Raw genomic sequence first — 13,394 nt, 5'->3', positions numbered from 1 at the left:
TATATATATATATATATATATATGTGTGTATGTGTGTGTATGTGTATGTTACATATACACATATATATATGTTCAAGTGCTTCAGGCATAAATGGCGATAGTGTGTGCTTGGTGGCATGCACAGTGTAAAATGCACATGTTCACAGCCCAGTCTGGAGAGGTGCTCTATGCAACTCAGGTAAGCACGTCCAAAGGCAGCTCTTGATTCATATCTGTCTGTCAATTTTTGGTTGTCATGTTCTCTGAAACCTTTTACTACTGTTAATTTTTTCCAATCTCATATTTAGTTTGGTCACAGCCCACAGTTTAGGAAGCTGAGACTTAGCATGTCCGTGGCACATCACACACAGATCTACCCCTCCCTTCCTCCCTCCCTTCCTCCCTCCCTTCCTCCCCATCCCTTTCCTTTCTTCTCTCTCCCTTTCTCTTTCTCCTCTCACCCCTTTCATACTTGGGTTGGAGAGATGACTCACCAATTAAGTCAGACTCCTCTTGCACAACGCCAAGTTCAGTTACCTGCATCCACATCACACAGCTCACCACCCCCAATGAAGGGTTTCTGACACCCTCTTCTGGCCTCTGCAGGCATCTGTGCTTACATGCAGAAACCCACACATATATACATATAATACAAATAAATGTAAATAAAGTCTTTCAAAGTTCTATAAATTTTATGAATAATAAGTTCTATAAATTACATGTAAGAGAAATCCATGTTTAACATTTATGCTTTACTATCAAAGATCATCATTTAAAAATTCCCAGTTTATAGATCTATGGCCTTTGAAATATAGGTGACACTTTGTATTTAGGAAGTAAATGAAGCAACATGGTAACTGTGTTACCCCTCACCTGTGTTTAAGTGTCATAGGTACCACTGAGAGTCTGTACATACCTGCAAAAGCCATGCAGACGTGGTCATCGAGAGCGCAGATTTTCCTCACAGTCCTTTCATCTTGAAGCTTGGCCACTGACTTTTTTTCTACCCCAAGCACAACTATATTAGTTCCTCGAATTCCAACCTATAAAGATATTTTTTTAAAAAGTAAAGTCAAAACTGGCTAATTATTCTAGCATGGATCAGAGTTAAAGGGTTTCTCTGAAACAGTGAATAAAATGGAAAAGGATCCATCTAGGGAAGAAGATGTGCAGCTGCCGACTGACTAGATAGATGCCCACTCCCCAGCCTCAAGACATTACAAAGAAAAGGCAATCAGGGGTGCATGAAAACAATACCTAAAAATGCAACTACTTTAGGGTGACTGAAGGAAGATGCTGGTAATCCAAGCAGATTCCTTTTAGTGACAGAACCAATCCTGACAAGGTAGGATAGAAGGCTGGGGCTGGGTTCTCTGAGTAAGAACCTTGCTGTATGAGAATGAAGACAGCATCCACACAAAATGCCAGGTATGTCTGTGAGTGTCTATAGCCCCTGGGAGACAGAGAAAAGTGGATCCCAACAGCAAGCTGGCGGTATCTGGTTCAGTCAGAGGACAACTTTGGGGGCTCAGTTTTCTCATACAACCACTTGGTTCCTGGGGGCTGTACCAAGCTTGGCAGCATGCACCTTCACCTACAGAGTCGTCCAACAGACCTTCTCTCTGCCTCTTGAATATGGGGACAATGTGCTCAGCCGCCTCAAGTTCCTCACTGTGACATCCCCACCCCAAATGACTGCATCTGAACTGTGAGCAAATAGAAGTATTTGACTTCGTTTCCTGTTTGTCTCACTTTTATTTTATTCTTTTATCTTAGCACCTTAGCTAAGGTCTGAATCACTGTGTATTCTTCCTGATTTGAACTGTTCCCCACTTAATATGATTCTCGCTCCAGGTTTTCCATACATAGTCTTTATGTTCAGATATGTTCCTTCTATTCCTAATCTCTTCTGGGCCTTTATCAGCAAAAGATACTGGATTTTGTCAAAAGCCTTTTCCGTATCTACTGAAAAAATAGTCATGTGATTTTTCTCCTTGAGTCCATTTTTTTCTGTTTTGCTCATTTAGTATCTGTTCTTTGAGAACTTCAAATAATGTATTTTGGCCATCATCACCTCTCCTCCAATTCCTCCCAGATCAGGTGTCTGCCCACCCAACTTTGTGTCTTCTTTTCTCAATCCACTTGAGTCCAATTTGCTCATATACTCTTGATATCTAGTCATCCCCACGCCCAGAGCATGGCTAACCTATCAGGAGCCGCCTCCTTAAAGAAAACTGACGTTCTCTTTCCCAGAAGCCATCAATTGCCAGCCACCATTAGTTAGGGATGGGGCTTTGTGCTCACGGTCCCTCTCCATGCTGGGATTTTGTCTGGCTTGAGCTTATCAAGGTAATATGTATAAGTGCCTTGTTATTTCCGTAAAACACTGTTTACTTGAACTTTTCAACCACTTCTGGCTCTTACCATCTTTTCTCCAGCTCTTCCACAACAACTTCTGGGCCTTGGGAAGAGGGTATGTGATATAGAAGTCCCACTTAGGGCTGAGCATTTCACAGTATATGTATTTAGTTTGTTGTGGATATCTGTATTAATCTCTTATACTACCAAAAGAAGGTTCTCATTTTGGGACTGGAAGGTGCATTAATCTATGGATGGGTAAAATAATAAGCCATTATGAGTTGTTTTTCTAATATGTCTATTTAACAAAATAGTAACAACAGGTTCTCCCATAGGACCCAAGACCTAACTAGCTACAGGTTTTTGGCCCAGATAACACGGCCAAGAATAGGTTTCATCCTTAGGAGCAGGCAGTAAACATAGTCAGAATGTGGTTGGTTACTCCCATGGAGTTTGTGCCACTATGGCATCAGTGAGAATGTCTGGTTATTATTGTAGCTTACATGGTTCACAATCATCTATCTCAGAAGCTACGCAAAGTCACTCCTGGTTAATACTTGTATGAGAGTCCATTTATTTTCTGTATTACATTTGTTGCTTTGTTTATGTGAACCATCCCAGAATCTAATAGGACCATGATGAAAGAAATTTCTAATGTGTTCTTGAATTGAGTTTGTAAGTATTTTATGAAGAAATTTTGTATCTATCTTCATCAGAAAGAATGGTTTATAATTTCCTTTCTCAGATCTCTTATCTTCTTTAATATCAGAGTAATACTGGCTTTGTAAATAGAGTTTGGAAGCATTTCTTTCTTTTCAAATTTATGGAATAGTTTGAGAAACAGTGATGTTGATTTGTCTTTAATGGTCTAGAAGTTGGGCTGGTGAGATGGCTCAGTGGGTAAGAGCACCTGACTGCTCTTCCGGAGTTCAAATCCCAGCAACCACATGGTGGCTCATAACCATCTGTAACAAGATCTGACACCCTCTTCTGGAGTGTCTGAAGACAGCTACAGTGTACTTACATATAATAAATAAATAAATCTTTGGAAAAAAAATGGTCTAGAAGTCAGCAGTGATACCAACCTAGGCCTGAACCTTTTTAGTTAGGAGAATTTTTATTACAAGATTGAAACAGTTCAAACAGTAGTTTGCCTAAGGGTTTACCCTTTCAAAGATCCAACTCTTTATTTCACTTATTGTCTGCCTTTTTATAAAATAGTTCATTAATTTCTGCTCTGATTTTAATTCTTTCCTCCTTTCTACTGATTTGGAGTTTCTTCCAAGGCTCTAAGATCCATCATTAAACTATTTATTTTAGATCTGACTCTTCAATATAGACATTTGTAGCTATAAACTCAACATTGCTCACTGTTTCTCCTATGTCATGGTATACTGTTTTCATTTTCACTTGCTTCTAAGAATTTAATTTCCATTTTGATTTCTTCTATAACACATTTATTATGTTGTTTATTCTTCATAAGTCTGTATATACTCAAGCTTCTACTATTATTTATGCTTTTTTCATTATGGTCAAATAACATTCAAATTTGATCATGACCTCCCAGTGTTTTAAGGCTCACTTTGCCTCCTATTATATGATCCATTTCCATGGACTAATGAGAAGCGTATGGAGTCTCCAGTGCACAGATGGAATAGTCAGTGGATGTCTGTGAGCTCTCTGTAATCTCTGGTATCACTTAACTGCTGCTTCTTTACGGTTTTCATCAGGATGATACACTGGTGAGGTTAGGTAGCTAAAATGAACCAGTTACTCTGTTGTGGTTAACGCGTGCCTTTACATTGGTAGCATTTGTTTTATGAAACCAAGGGCATTTGTGTTTTGTTCATATATGTTTAAAACTGTAATATCCTCTGGGTGACTGTATCCTAAACCACCTTTAAAAGTTTTTTAAAATCTATTTTGTCAGACATTAATCACAAGTTTTCTGTTTTCATTTCCTTGGAATCCTTTTTCCATTTTTTTCAGTCAGGGGTTGTATACATTTTTGATGATGAGGTGCATCAAATAGATGTTGTGATTTTAACGTTTTGCTAAATGACAGAACTCACAGAGACCCTCTTGCCTTGTTCTCTGAGAACTGGGAGTTAAGTGTTTACTATTACATTTGGCTAGATCCTGTTTTGTAATTCCATCTTATAGTTTGTGCCTTTGAGCTGAGAAATTTAGACCACTAATATTGACTTATTGAAACCTGCTACTAATTCCAGTGATAGTTTTCAATGTTTTGCGTGTTTTCTTTTTGTTTTTTTAAAGACTTATTTATTATATCTTAAGTACACTGTAGCTGACTTCAGACACACCAGAAGAGGGCATCAGATTTCATTAAGGGTGGTTGTGAGCCACCATGTGGCTTCTGGGATTTGAACTCAGGACCTTTGGAAGAGCAGTCAGTGCTCTTAACCGCTGAGCCATCTCTCCAGCCCTTGCGTGTTTTCTTATTTCTCATTTGCTTATGTTGCTTTATCATGTGGTTTAGTCTTCCTTTGGCCTCATAGACGTATTTCTAAGTTGGAAAGATTCCTTCAAGAATCCCTTTAGAGCTAGTGTAGTGGTCATAAATTCCATTAGTCTTTTTTATATTACTATTGTTTTTTCTCCTTCATTTACAACCAACATCTTTACTGTGTATTGTAGTCTGGGTTGAGTAACTGCTTTCTTTCAGAACTTGAAATATGTAATTCTAAGAACTCACAGCTTTTAAAATTCTATTGAAATCTGATATTATAGCTTGCTTTTGTGTTTGACTTGGTGCTTCTTTCTTATAGTCGCCAAATATCCTTTTTTCTTTTCGTATATTTAATGATTTGACTATACTATGATGACAGGAGATTGTCTGACCTATTTAGTGTCCCATAGTGTGGTGTTTTGATTGAAAATGGCCCTCATAGGCTCATAAGGAGTGGCAGAAGGATTAGGACACTTGGCCTTGTTAGATGGTGTGGCCCTGTTGGAGGAAATGTGCCACTGGGGGTGGGTTTTGAGGTTTCAGAAGCTCAAGCCAGGCCCAGTAGCTCTCTATCCCCTCTTGCTGTCTGCCAATCTGGATACAGAATTCTCAGCTTCTTCTCCAGCCCCATGTCTGCCTGCATGACACCAAGCCAGCCACAATTCAATATTTTCTCTATAAGAGTTGGTCATGATCATGGTGTCCCTTCACAGCCACACCATTTTTGATTTGTTTTATGTCTTGCTAAACCCTGTGTAGTTCTCAAAGCGTTTCCATTACCTAGAGTTATAAGGTGTTTTTGAGCTGTTAGGTATACATGCTGGGAACTGAACTCGGTTCCTCTGGAAAGACAGTACGTGTTTAAGTGCCGGTGCCACTTCTGTAATCTCATAGGAGTCTTTTTTTTTGTTTTTGTTTTTGTTTTTTTGTTTTTTCGAGACAGGGTTTCTCTGTATGGCCGTGCCTGTCCTGGAACTCACTTTGTAGACCAGGCTGGCCTCAAACTCAGAAATCCACCTGCCTCTGCCTCCCAAGTGCTGGGATTAAAGGCGTGCGCCACCACAGCCCAGCATAGTGAGTCTTTCTAAGATGACATCATACTGCTGCTCAGGTCACATGCTAAGTGAATATTCTAGATCTCTCAGTTTGCTGCTGCTTGCAACTTTTTGAGTCTGTCTCTGTCTCATGCTTTAAAATACAGAGGGTGAGGCTGGTCCAATGGCTCAGCGCCATTGTTAAGAGTACCTATTGCTCTTGTAGAGGCTGGGGGTGGTGGCGCTGTGTGCATGTCAGTTACCAACACCCACACGACTGCCTGTAACCCCAGTCCTAAGTGTTCTGATGCTATCTTTTGGCTTCTGAAAGCACTGACCACGTGTGGTACACAGACATATATGCAAGCAAAAACCCATACACTTAAAAATAAACAAATTATTTTAAAAATATGGTGGGTGCTGGGAACATGCACATGCAAGTTAATGTATGCACACACACAGAGTAAATAAACAAATAAAGACATGTAATTTTATAATTTTAAATAGCAGCTAGTGAGGGCTGGAGTGATGACCCAGTGGATAAAAGCACTGACTGCTCTTCCACAGATCCTGAGTTCAATCCCCAGCAACCATATGGTGGCTCACAACCATCTGTAATAGGATCTGATGTTCTCTTCTGGTGTGTCTGAAGATGACAGTGTATTCATATACATAAAATAAATACTTCTTTTAAAAAATTAAAGCGAGGCTAGTAAGCTGGTTTAGCAGTTTAGAGAGCCTATTGCTTTTGTAGGAGACTGGAATTTCTTTTTTTAGAAACCACACAGAGTGACTTACAACAAACCTAGAACTCGAGGGGACCCAAAGCCCTCTGCTGACCTCCACAGGCACTGCACTCACATATGCACACTTAGACATACAAATTAATATAGACTTAAACAACCCAATTACTTACTTTATTATTTTAGTAATTAATAATATTAATTTAATTAATGAATTGAATTAAATTAATATACTCTCCAGCTTTAAACATCTATATTGTTGTATACTAGATTCGTTTGTTTCTTGATTTGACTCAAGGCCTTGCTGTGTAGTCTAGGCTGGCCTTGAACTCACAGTCTTCTTGCTCAAGTGTCACCATAATATGTATTGTATTTTGAACTCTGAACTCTTTTGCAACACAGACCTCTGTGCAGGGCCACTCACAACATGGCAAATGGGCTCCACTAGAGTGAGCAGCAGAAAGCAAGCACAGGCAAGCAAAGATGAGAAAAAGGAGCCATCTCGTTGCATTCAATCTCCGGAGTGCCATTCCATCACTTCTGTTTCATTCATTAGATGTAAACCATCAGCATCCCTCATCCGAGGGGCCATGACCCAACATGGGCGGGCATTCAAGGTGAGCAGTAGAGGCAACTTTAGGGACACCTCCTCAATCTCACCAAGTCGGCTATAGTCTCCCATGTTTCACATTCACAAATAAAACTGCAGCTGAACTCAGAGATGGAAGCACCATCCTAGACTCTTCCTCCTTCCTGGCTGACACCCAAGAGATAACCATGACAACGTTTCTCTGGAATCTGCTTTGTTAGCATTCTTGCTCCAACCCTAGCAACAGCTTTTATCTATACTATTACCATGGGGTGGGGTAACTGGTCTCTCCAATCCTAGTTAGGATCTCATCCAATCTAGTGTTCACAGTATAGCTGAAGAAATCTTTGGAAAGGATGCAGGAAGGAGAGGGGACAGAAAGAAGAAAAAGAGAGGGAGGTAGAAAGGAAGAAATGGAGGGAGGAGTCATCTCAGTCACCATTCTTTGCTTCTTCTTTGTATATATAGAGCACTTTCTCACTAAGCAAACAAAGACAGCAGCAGCAAGACTCAGGACAAAAAGATCCAAGATCATTTGCCCTGCGCGTAATATCTGACCTTTGTTCTGGAACAGACAGGTGTCATCTTGATGGAAACAAACCCTGGACTCATCTCATAAACTCCTCCAGAGAAGAGGAGTTACCAATATCTTTGATGATGGACCTGCAGGACTGAGTCCCATGACCAAGAGTGGAATGGATACATAGAGTGTGTTTTAAGAAGAAAATGTCAAGAACCTAAAAAGGGACAATAGTCACACCAAATCCTTTCAGGATCCTTTAGATTTCTAGGTTCAACCCTTCCTACTGTTTTCTCATCCGTTGTGAATGTTTTCCACTCTACAATGCAGTTGTCTTCCCTTACCATATGATATTCCCTTTGTTTAATCCTCTGCTTTCCACATCCTGGCCTAGCTACCTTCCATCTTTCCAATGGTTCCTTAAACATGTTTTCTAAGGAGGGTTTCTCTTATAACTGCAATTTCTGTAGCATCAAATACCATCTCTAGGATTATACTCATTTAGGTCTTGTATGGACTCTGTACATAACCCATGCTGGCCTGGAGCTCACAGTCTTCCTGAGTGTTGGGTTTACAGTCACATACCTCCATTCCCATCTAGGACTTTTCTCTTATTCCTCTAAATTGCTTTCTAGACAGTTAGTTCTTTAAAAACTAGGATACTATCTAACACTTCCACAGTGAAACCCTACAACCCAGGTTAGTGTATGTAAGTCTTTTTGAAAGGACTTTAAAATATCACCATGCCGGAAGAAACAGAGACGAAAATCAAAAAAGGAGAAGAATCATAAATAACAGGATTAATAATTAGTTTATGTGAATTACATCTTAACTTGCATTACTTCTTTAAACACACATCAATTTTATGAATCAGGAGCGATTTTGATGTTTATTTTACTATTAAAAAGAATACTACTACTATGGCTAAGCAGTCAAGAACCTCACTGCTCTCATAGAGGACTCAGGTTTGGTTCCCAGCACCTACATCTGGTAGCTCACAACTGCTGCAGTTCCAGATCAGGAGGATCTTACACCCTCTCCTGGCCTCTGAGGGTATCAACACACACAGTGCACATAAACATATGAAGGTGCACACAGTCATACACAGAAATAAAACAAAAAGATCTTTCAAATAAATACAAGGAATAAAGAAACTATAGGATGAAGAGGTGACTCACTAGTTAAAAACGCTTACTGTTGCTCTTGCAGAGGACCCCTGTTGGTTCCCAGCACTCATAGGGTAGCTTACAGATACCCATAACTTCTGCTCGATTAGACTAGGCTGGTTCGTCAGTGAGCCTCACAGACCCTTCTGTTTCCCTTTGATTATAAATGTACCACCATTCTATGTATTATCTAAACATAGGCTCTGGAGACTGAACTCCAGGTCTCATGCTTGCACACCAAACATTTTATTCACTGAGCTATTTCTCAGCCCAAGAATAGAGATGCACAAGGATACATAATGACTGGAGTATCTATCAGTCAAGAGTAGAGCACATACATAGCATGCACACTGTCCTGGGTTTGATAGCTAGCACCAAGAAATAAAAGACACAAATCAACATTGAAGAAAAATAAAATATGGGTGGTAGCACACGCCTTTAGTCCACAGCACTCAAAAGGTAGAGGCAGATCTCTGAGTTTGAGGCCAGCCTGGTCTACAGATTGACTTCTAGGACAACCACAGTTACACAGGGAAATCTTGACTTGAAAAAAGAATAGAAAAGAAAAGCAGACATTTCCCCTTCTTCTCTGTACATTGACAGAAACATTTATTAGTGAAATCAAGAATCCACCTCTTAATTAAAGAGGTGGATGGTGACTAAGGAATACTCTGAAGGCTAGACTGCAGAACTGAGATTCAACAAGTTAAAATAGAGCCCCCGTAAAAATCTGGGGTCAGGGGAAGGGTAAGTCGAGGGATGAGAATAAATTTGAACTTTTTTTATGATTCACATGTTCTCCTATTCTCTGTGATTCACATGCTCTCCCAAGATTGCAGTACTTTTCCAAAATGTCACTCAAACATATTTCATCTTTATAGAAAAAGAAACTGAACCAAAACGAAAGGAGTCTTCCGGCTCCAGTTTGTAATTATCAAGCAGGAAGCATGTCCTGGGCTCTCTAATTATGGCCCATATAATTTTTATATTATATTACTAAGTAATGTCATGTCTACACAGTGGTCAAAACTCATCAGGCAGGCTTACTTGAAATTCATCATATCTACTGTTTATAGACACAATATTTAGCAGCATAACTTTATTCTATGCAAAAGGTCATAGTACCCTCAAGGAAACACAATGAATAACTCCATAAAAAGATGCAAATTGCAATTTCAGAATCCTGAGGTAAGAGTCTCATCCTTCCAGTGTATCCTTAAAAATGCCCGGTATAGGTAGTTTTATATCCTTACCCTTTTACAGCTCATTACAAAGGAACTATCAATCAACCCTATAATATTCTTAAAGCACTTTAAATGACCCGACGTGGCTTCTTATTACACCCCCATCTTCTCCCATTACTCCCTTTATTTTAGGCTCTAAAACTTGGGCATTATTTCCTAACCATATGCTACACACCATGCTGGGGCCTATATAACTTTTTGTTTTTATCAAAATGGTACCCTTTTGGTTTAAACAACACCAGGCTTTCTTTAAACTACCAATTCTAACAACGCTTAACTAGTGGGCCCAATTAAACCAAAAAATATTTTTAAATGATCTTTTTTGTAATTACTTTTGCCATTTTACATTTGATAGATTTATAATAAAAATATATTTACTATAAATTTAATACATGTATTAGATTTATAATAAAAGTGAAATAACTTCTTTCTATTATCAAGTTGATACAGAAGTGGAAGTAGATACTTGTAGACTGAGAGATGTTCTGTGTATTCTCATAGCTACTGTCTCAATTTCCAAAATACACACAAACATAGTCATGAAATTTGAGAGTTTTTTTTTTAAATCATATTCTGTATTCATAGACTAGGGCTCAGAAGCCTGGGGGTGCTAGATCTTTCACTGGAGCACTTTTGTCCTTTAAATTTTTCATAAATTATGATGATTATTGAATGCAGTTAAAATTTGGCAGCAGTGTAACAGCTGTCCTGAGTATTTAAAGGTTTTTAGGTAATGTGAATTCATAAGTCTAAAACAGAGTAGAATCTCATGAAATTTCCAGTATTACTTGAACACCCACACATGTGGGCACATACAGAACAGAACAAAAGTGAGGATGGGGGGTGCGGGGGGTCCTTTGAAACACTGCTAAACACTGAGGTTAAAATCTGAGACAATTACTTTTAATGAAGCCATTTGGATTAGCATTTCTAACTGTTCCTCTCACTAACAGGAAGTTAGTATTTGATTTGTTCTGTGATTGGGGACGTGGTGGGGGTATGCTGGAAGGTTTTAACTTTTATCATTATTAAATAACGGTTTGGATTATGAAAGAACTATTAACTTTACCTTGGGTCAGTGGATTCCCAAGGAAGTGGCCATAAGCACTTATGTAGAACGTTCTATGTGTTTTGTCAGTTACTACAAACACACGGCATATTTTTACAGTCTGTAGCTGTCGTTAAACAAAGGCAGTTGTAGGAAGAGAACAGGCTGAACTCTGTAATCTCCACTGCCAACATGAGTTTGAGTCCCTAGTAAAGGAAATATAGTTCTCACACCAGGGCCCTTGCTCTGGGAGCCAGGGCTCGAAAGGCGACTGCCTGGGGTGCAGCTTACCGCGGTGGAGCCTTTCTTCACTGCTTCCTGGGCATACTCCACTTGGAAAAGGTGTCCATCGGGGGAGAAGACGGTGATTGCCCTGTCATACCGAGAAGCCATCACGCAGGCCTCCGAGGATTCTACCAAATCTCAGAAGCTGCCTAGGCCAGGAGTCCACAGGGTCCCCACGTGCTAACGTCCGGAAGCGGCTACTCCTGAACTCCCATGTGCTCCAACCGCCTCCGGAAGTTCCAGACTTTGGTCCCCTTTCCCCCCAAGTCTGAGCACCTTTGGCTGTCTCCAAAAAGTCCTGCTTGTGTGGCCTGAAGGATAGGAAAGATTATATGTGTGTGTGTGTGTGTGTGTTTCAATGGATCTCTGAGTTGAGGCGTTGAGGTTTGCCTGCTCTACAGAGTGAAATTTAAGACAGCCACGGCTTCACAGGGAAGTCCTATCTTGTAAAAAAACAAAACAAAAAAAGTGAACGTTTTTTTGATAGTAGACTTTAGATCTTGCGCATTACATTCCTGAGACACATCCATCCCTAGCTCCGTCTTTAGAAATGTAAACAGTCTCGCTAAATTGTCCAGGTTTGCAAAGAAATTACAATTTTACCAACGTTATACTTTCTTCTACTTTCCCCCAGCTTTTTAAACAAAATAGAGCTTATGGACAAATAAGATATTAACTCAAGAACATACTCCATCAAATTAATAGGGATGGCAAGAATCAATATAATATTGTTTTAAAGAAAGAAGTAAGAGGCCAAAGATATGATTGAAACATGTCTGAAGTTGAGTTGTAGCAAGAGTTATTATATATAACCTGGTGCAACATTACTGCCTATGAAAGAAGTCTTTGTCCTCATCAGTAAGACGGGAATATTTAAAAATCTGCAGCAATGTGTTCTGAGGTTAAGATGTGTTTATAGGTGTCATAACTTAAAATGGTTCCAGATGGGCCCTAACAGGCAGGTACATTTAGCTATTATTACTTGCCATGTATTTTTTATTAGATATCATTTTCCATTGGGAAGGATCTTAAAGTTGGTGAAATCAACCTTAACACACACACACACACACACACACACACACACACACACAGAGAGAGAGAGAGAGAGAGAGAGAGAGAGAGAGAGAGAGAGAGAGAGAGAGAGAGAGAGAGAGAGAGAGAGAGAGAGAGAGAGAACAAAGAAATTCATTTCTTTCTATCCAAAATCCTAGATTTTAATTGATTTCTGAAAATTAGTTGTATTCATCCCTCCCCGATTCCTTCAACATTTTTCTTCCATATTAGCCACGCTTAAAAAAGTTTGATCTACCGGAAGAACATTCTTGACTAAAATTATTTTTTCTCTATGCCGTTATTTTACAGTATCAGGACAAACCACCATTTGCCAAAAGATGTTTCTGAGAAGTGTTTGATTATTCTTGTTACATATTCACTTTTCTTTTTTACAAAACTTGTACTCATAGAATCACAGGAAGACTCAAAACTAGCAGGAGAGAGGGAGCCTATTTTGCCTAGTTCAGTTTGATGGCAATGGTTTTGTATCTACAGTAAGTGCATTATCAACACCAGCAAGCTGACATTGATGCATCTCCTAGAGCTTTTCTAGATTTCAGCAACTCACTGCCCTCCTCACATGCATTTCTGTGTAATTTATCAGGTATAGGTGGCCACCACACCCAACACCATAGTCAGTCAAGGTTCCTTGAGCTGTCCACTTGAAAAACATACCTATTCCCACTTCAGTCACTTTGACAAACATTAATCCATTCTCCATCTCTTGATTTTCTCTACAAAAGGTTTATATATAGGATGTAAATGTTTTATGACTTTGTATTTTAAAAAATAAATATAGATTCACAGGAAGTTAGAGAATAATAGAGTGCTCCCTTATATGGTCAGGTATAACCTTTAAAATCACAGAACAATAGAAAAGCCAACAGTTAACAGTATAATGAGTA

The 13,394-nt window shown here is 39.3% G+C and overlaps 1 protein-coding gene across 3 annotated transcripts in view; it reads right to left on the bottom strand.

Moving 5' to 3' along the window:
• Psma8 (proteasome subunit alpha 8) overlaps positions 1-11,641 on the bottom strand; it is a 39,657-nt gene extending 28,016 nt beyond the window's left edge. For 2 of the 3 annotated variants that reach the window (XM_021214848.1, XM_021214849.2), the window contains exons 1-2: positions 11,443-11,641; positions 896-1,022 (exon numbers count right to left, since the gene is read on the bottom strand). In XM_021214848.1, coding sequence (XP_021070507.1) covers positions 896-1,022; positions 11,443-11,544 — 229 coding nt within the window. In that variant the 5' untranslated portion in view covers positions 11,545-11,641. The remainder of the gene's footprint in view (positions 1-895; positions 1,023-11,442) is intronic. The other variant, XM_021214847.1, reaches the window with a different exon arrangement.
• Between the last annotated feature and the right edge of the window lie 1,753 nt (positions 11,642-13,394).

Source organism: Mus pahari, chromosome 15 (genome assembly GCF_900095145.1).
Source record: "Mus pahari chromosome 15, PAHARI_EIJ_v1.1, whole genome shotgun sequence".
NCBI classification, from domain to species: domain Eukaryota; kingdom Metazoa; phylum Chordata; class Mammalia; order Rodentia; family Muridae; genus Mus; species Mus pahari.
The sequence above is the reverse complement of the archived record's forward strand: the minus strand, read 5'-3'. Positions and strand labels throughout refer to the sequence as shown.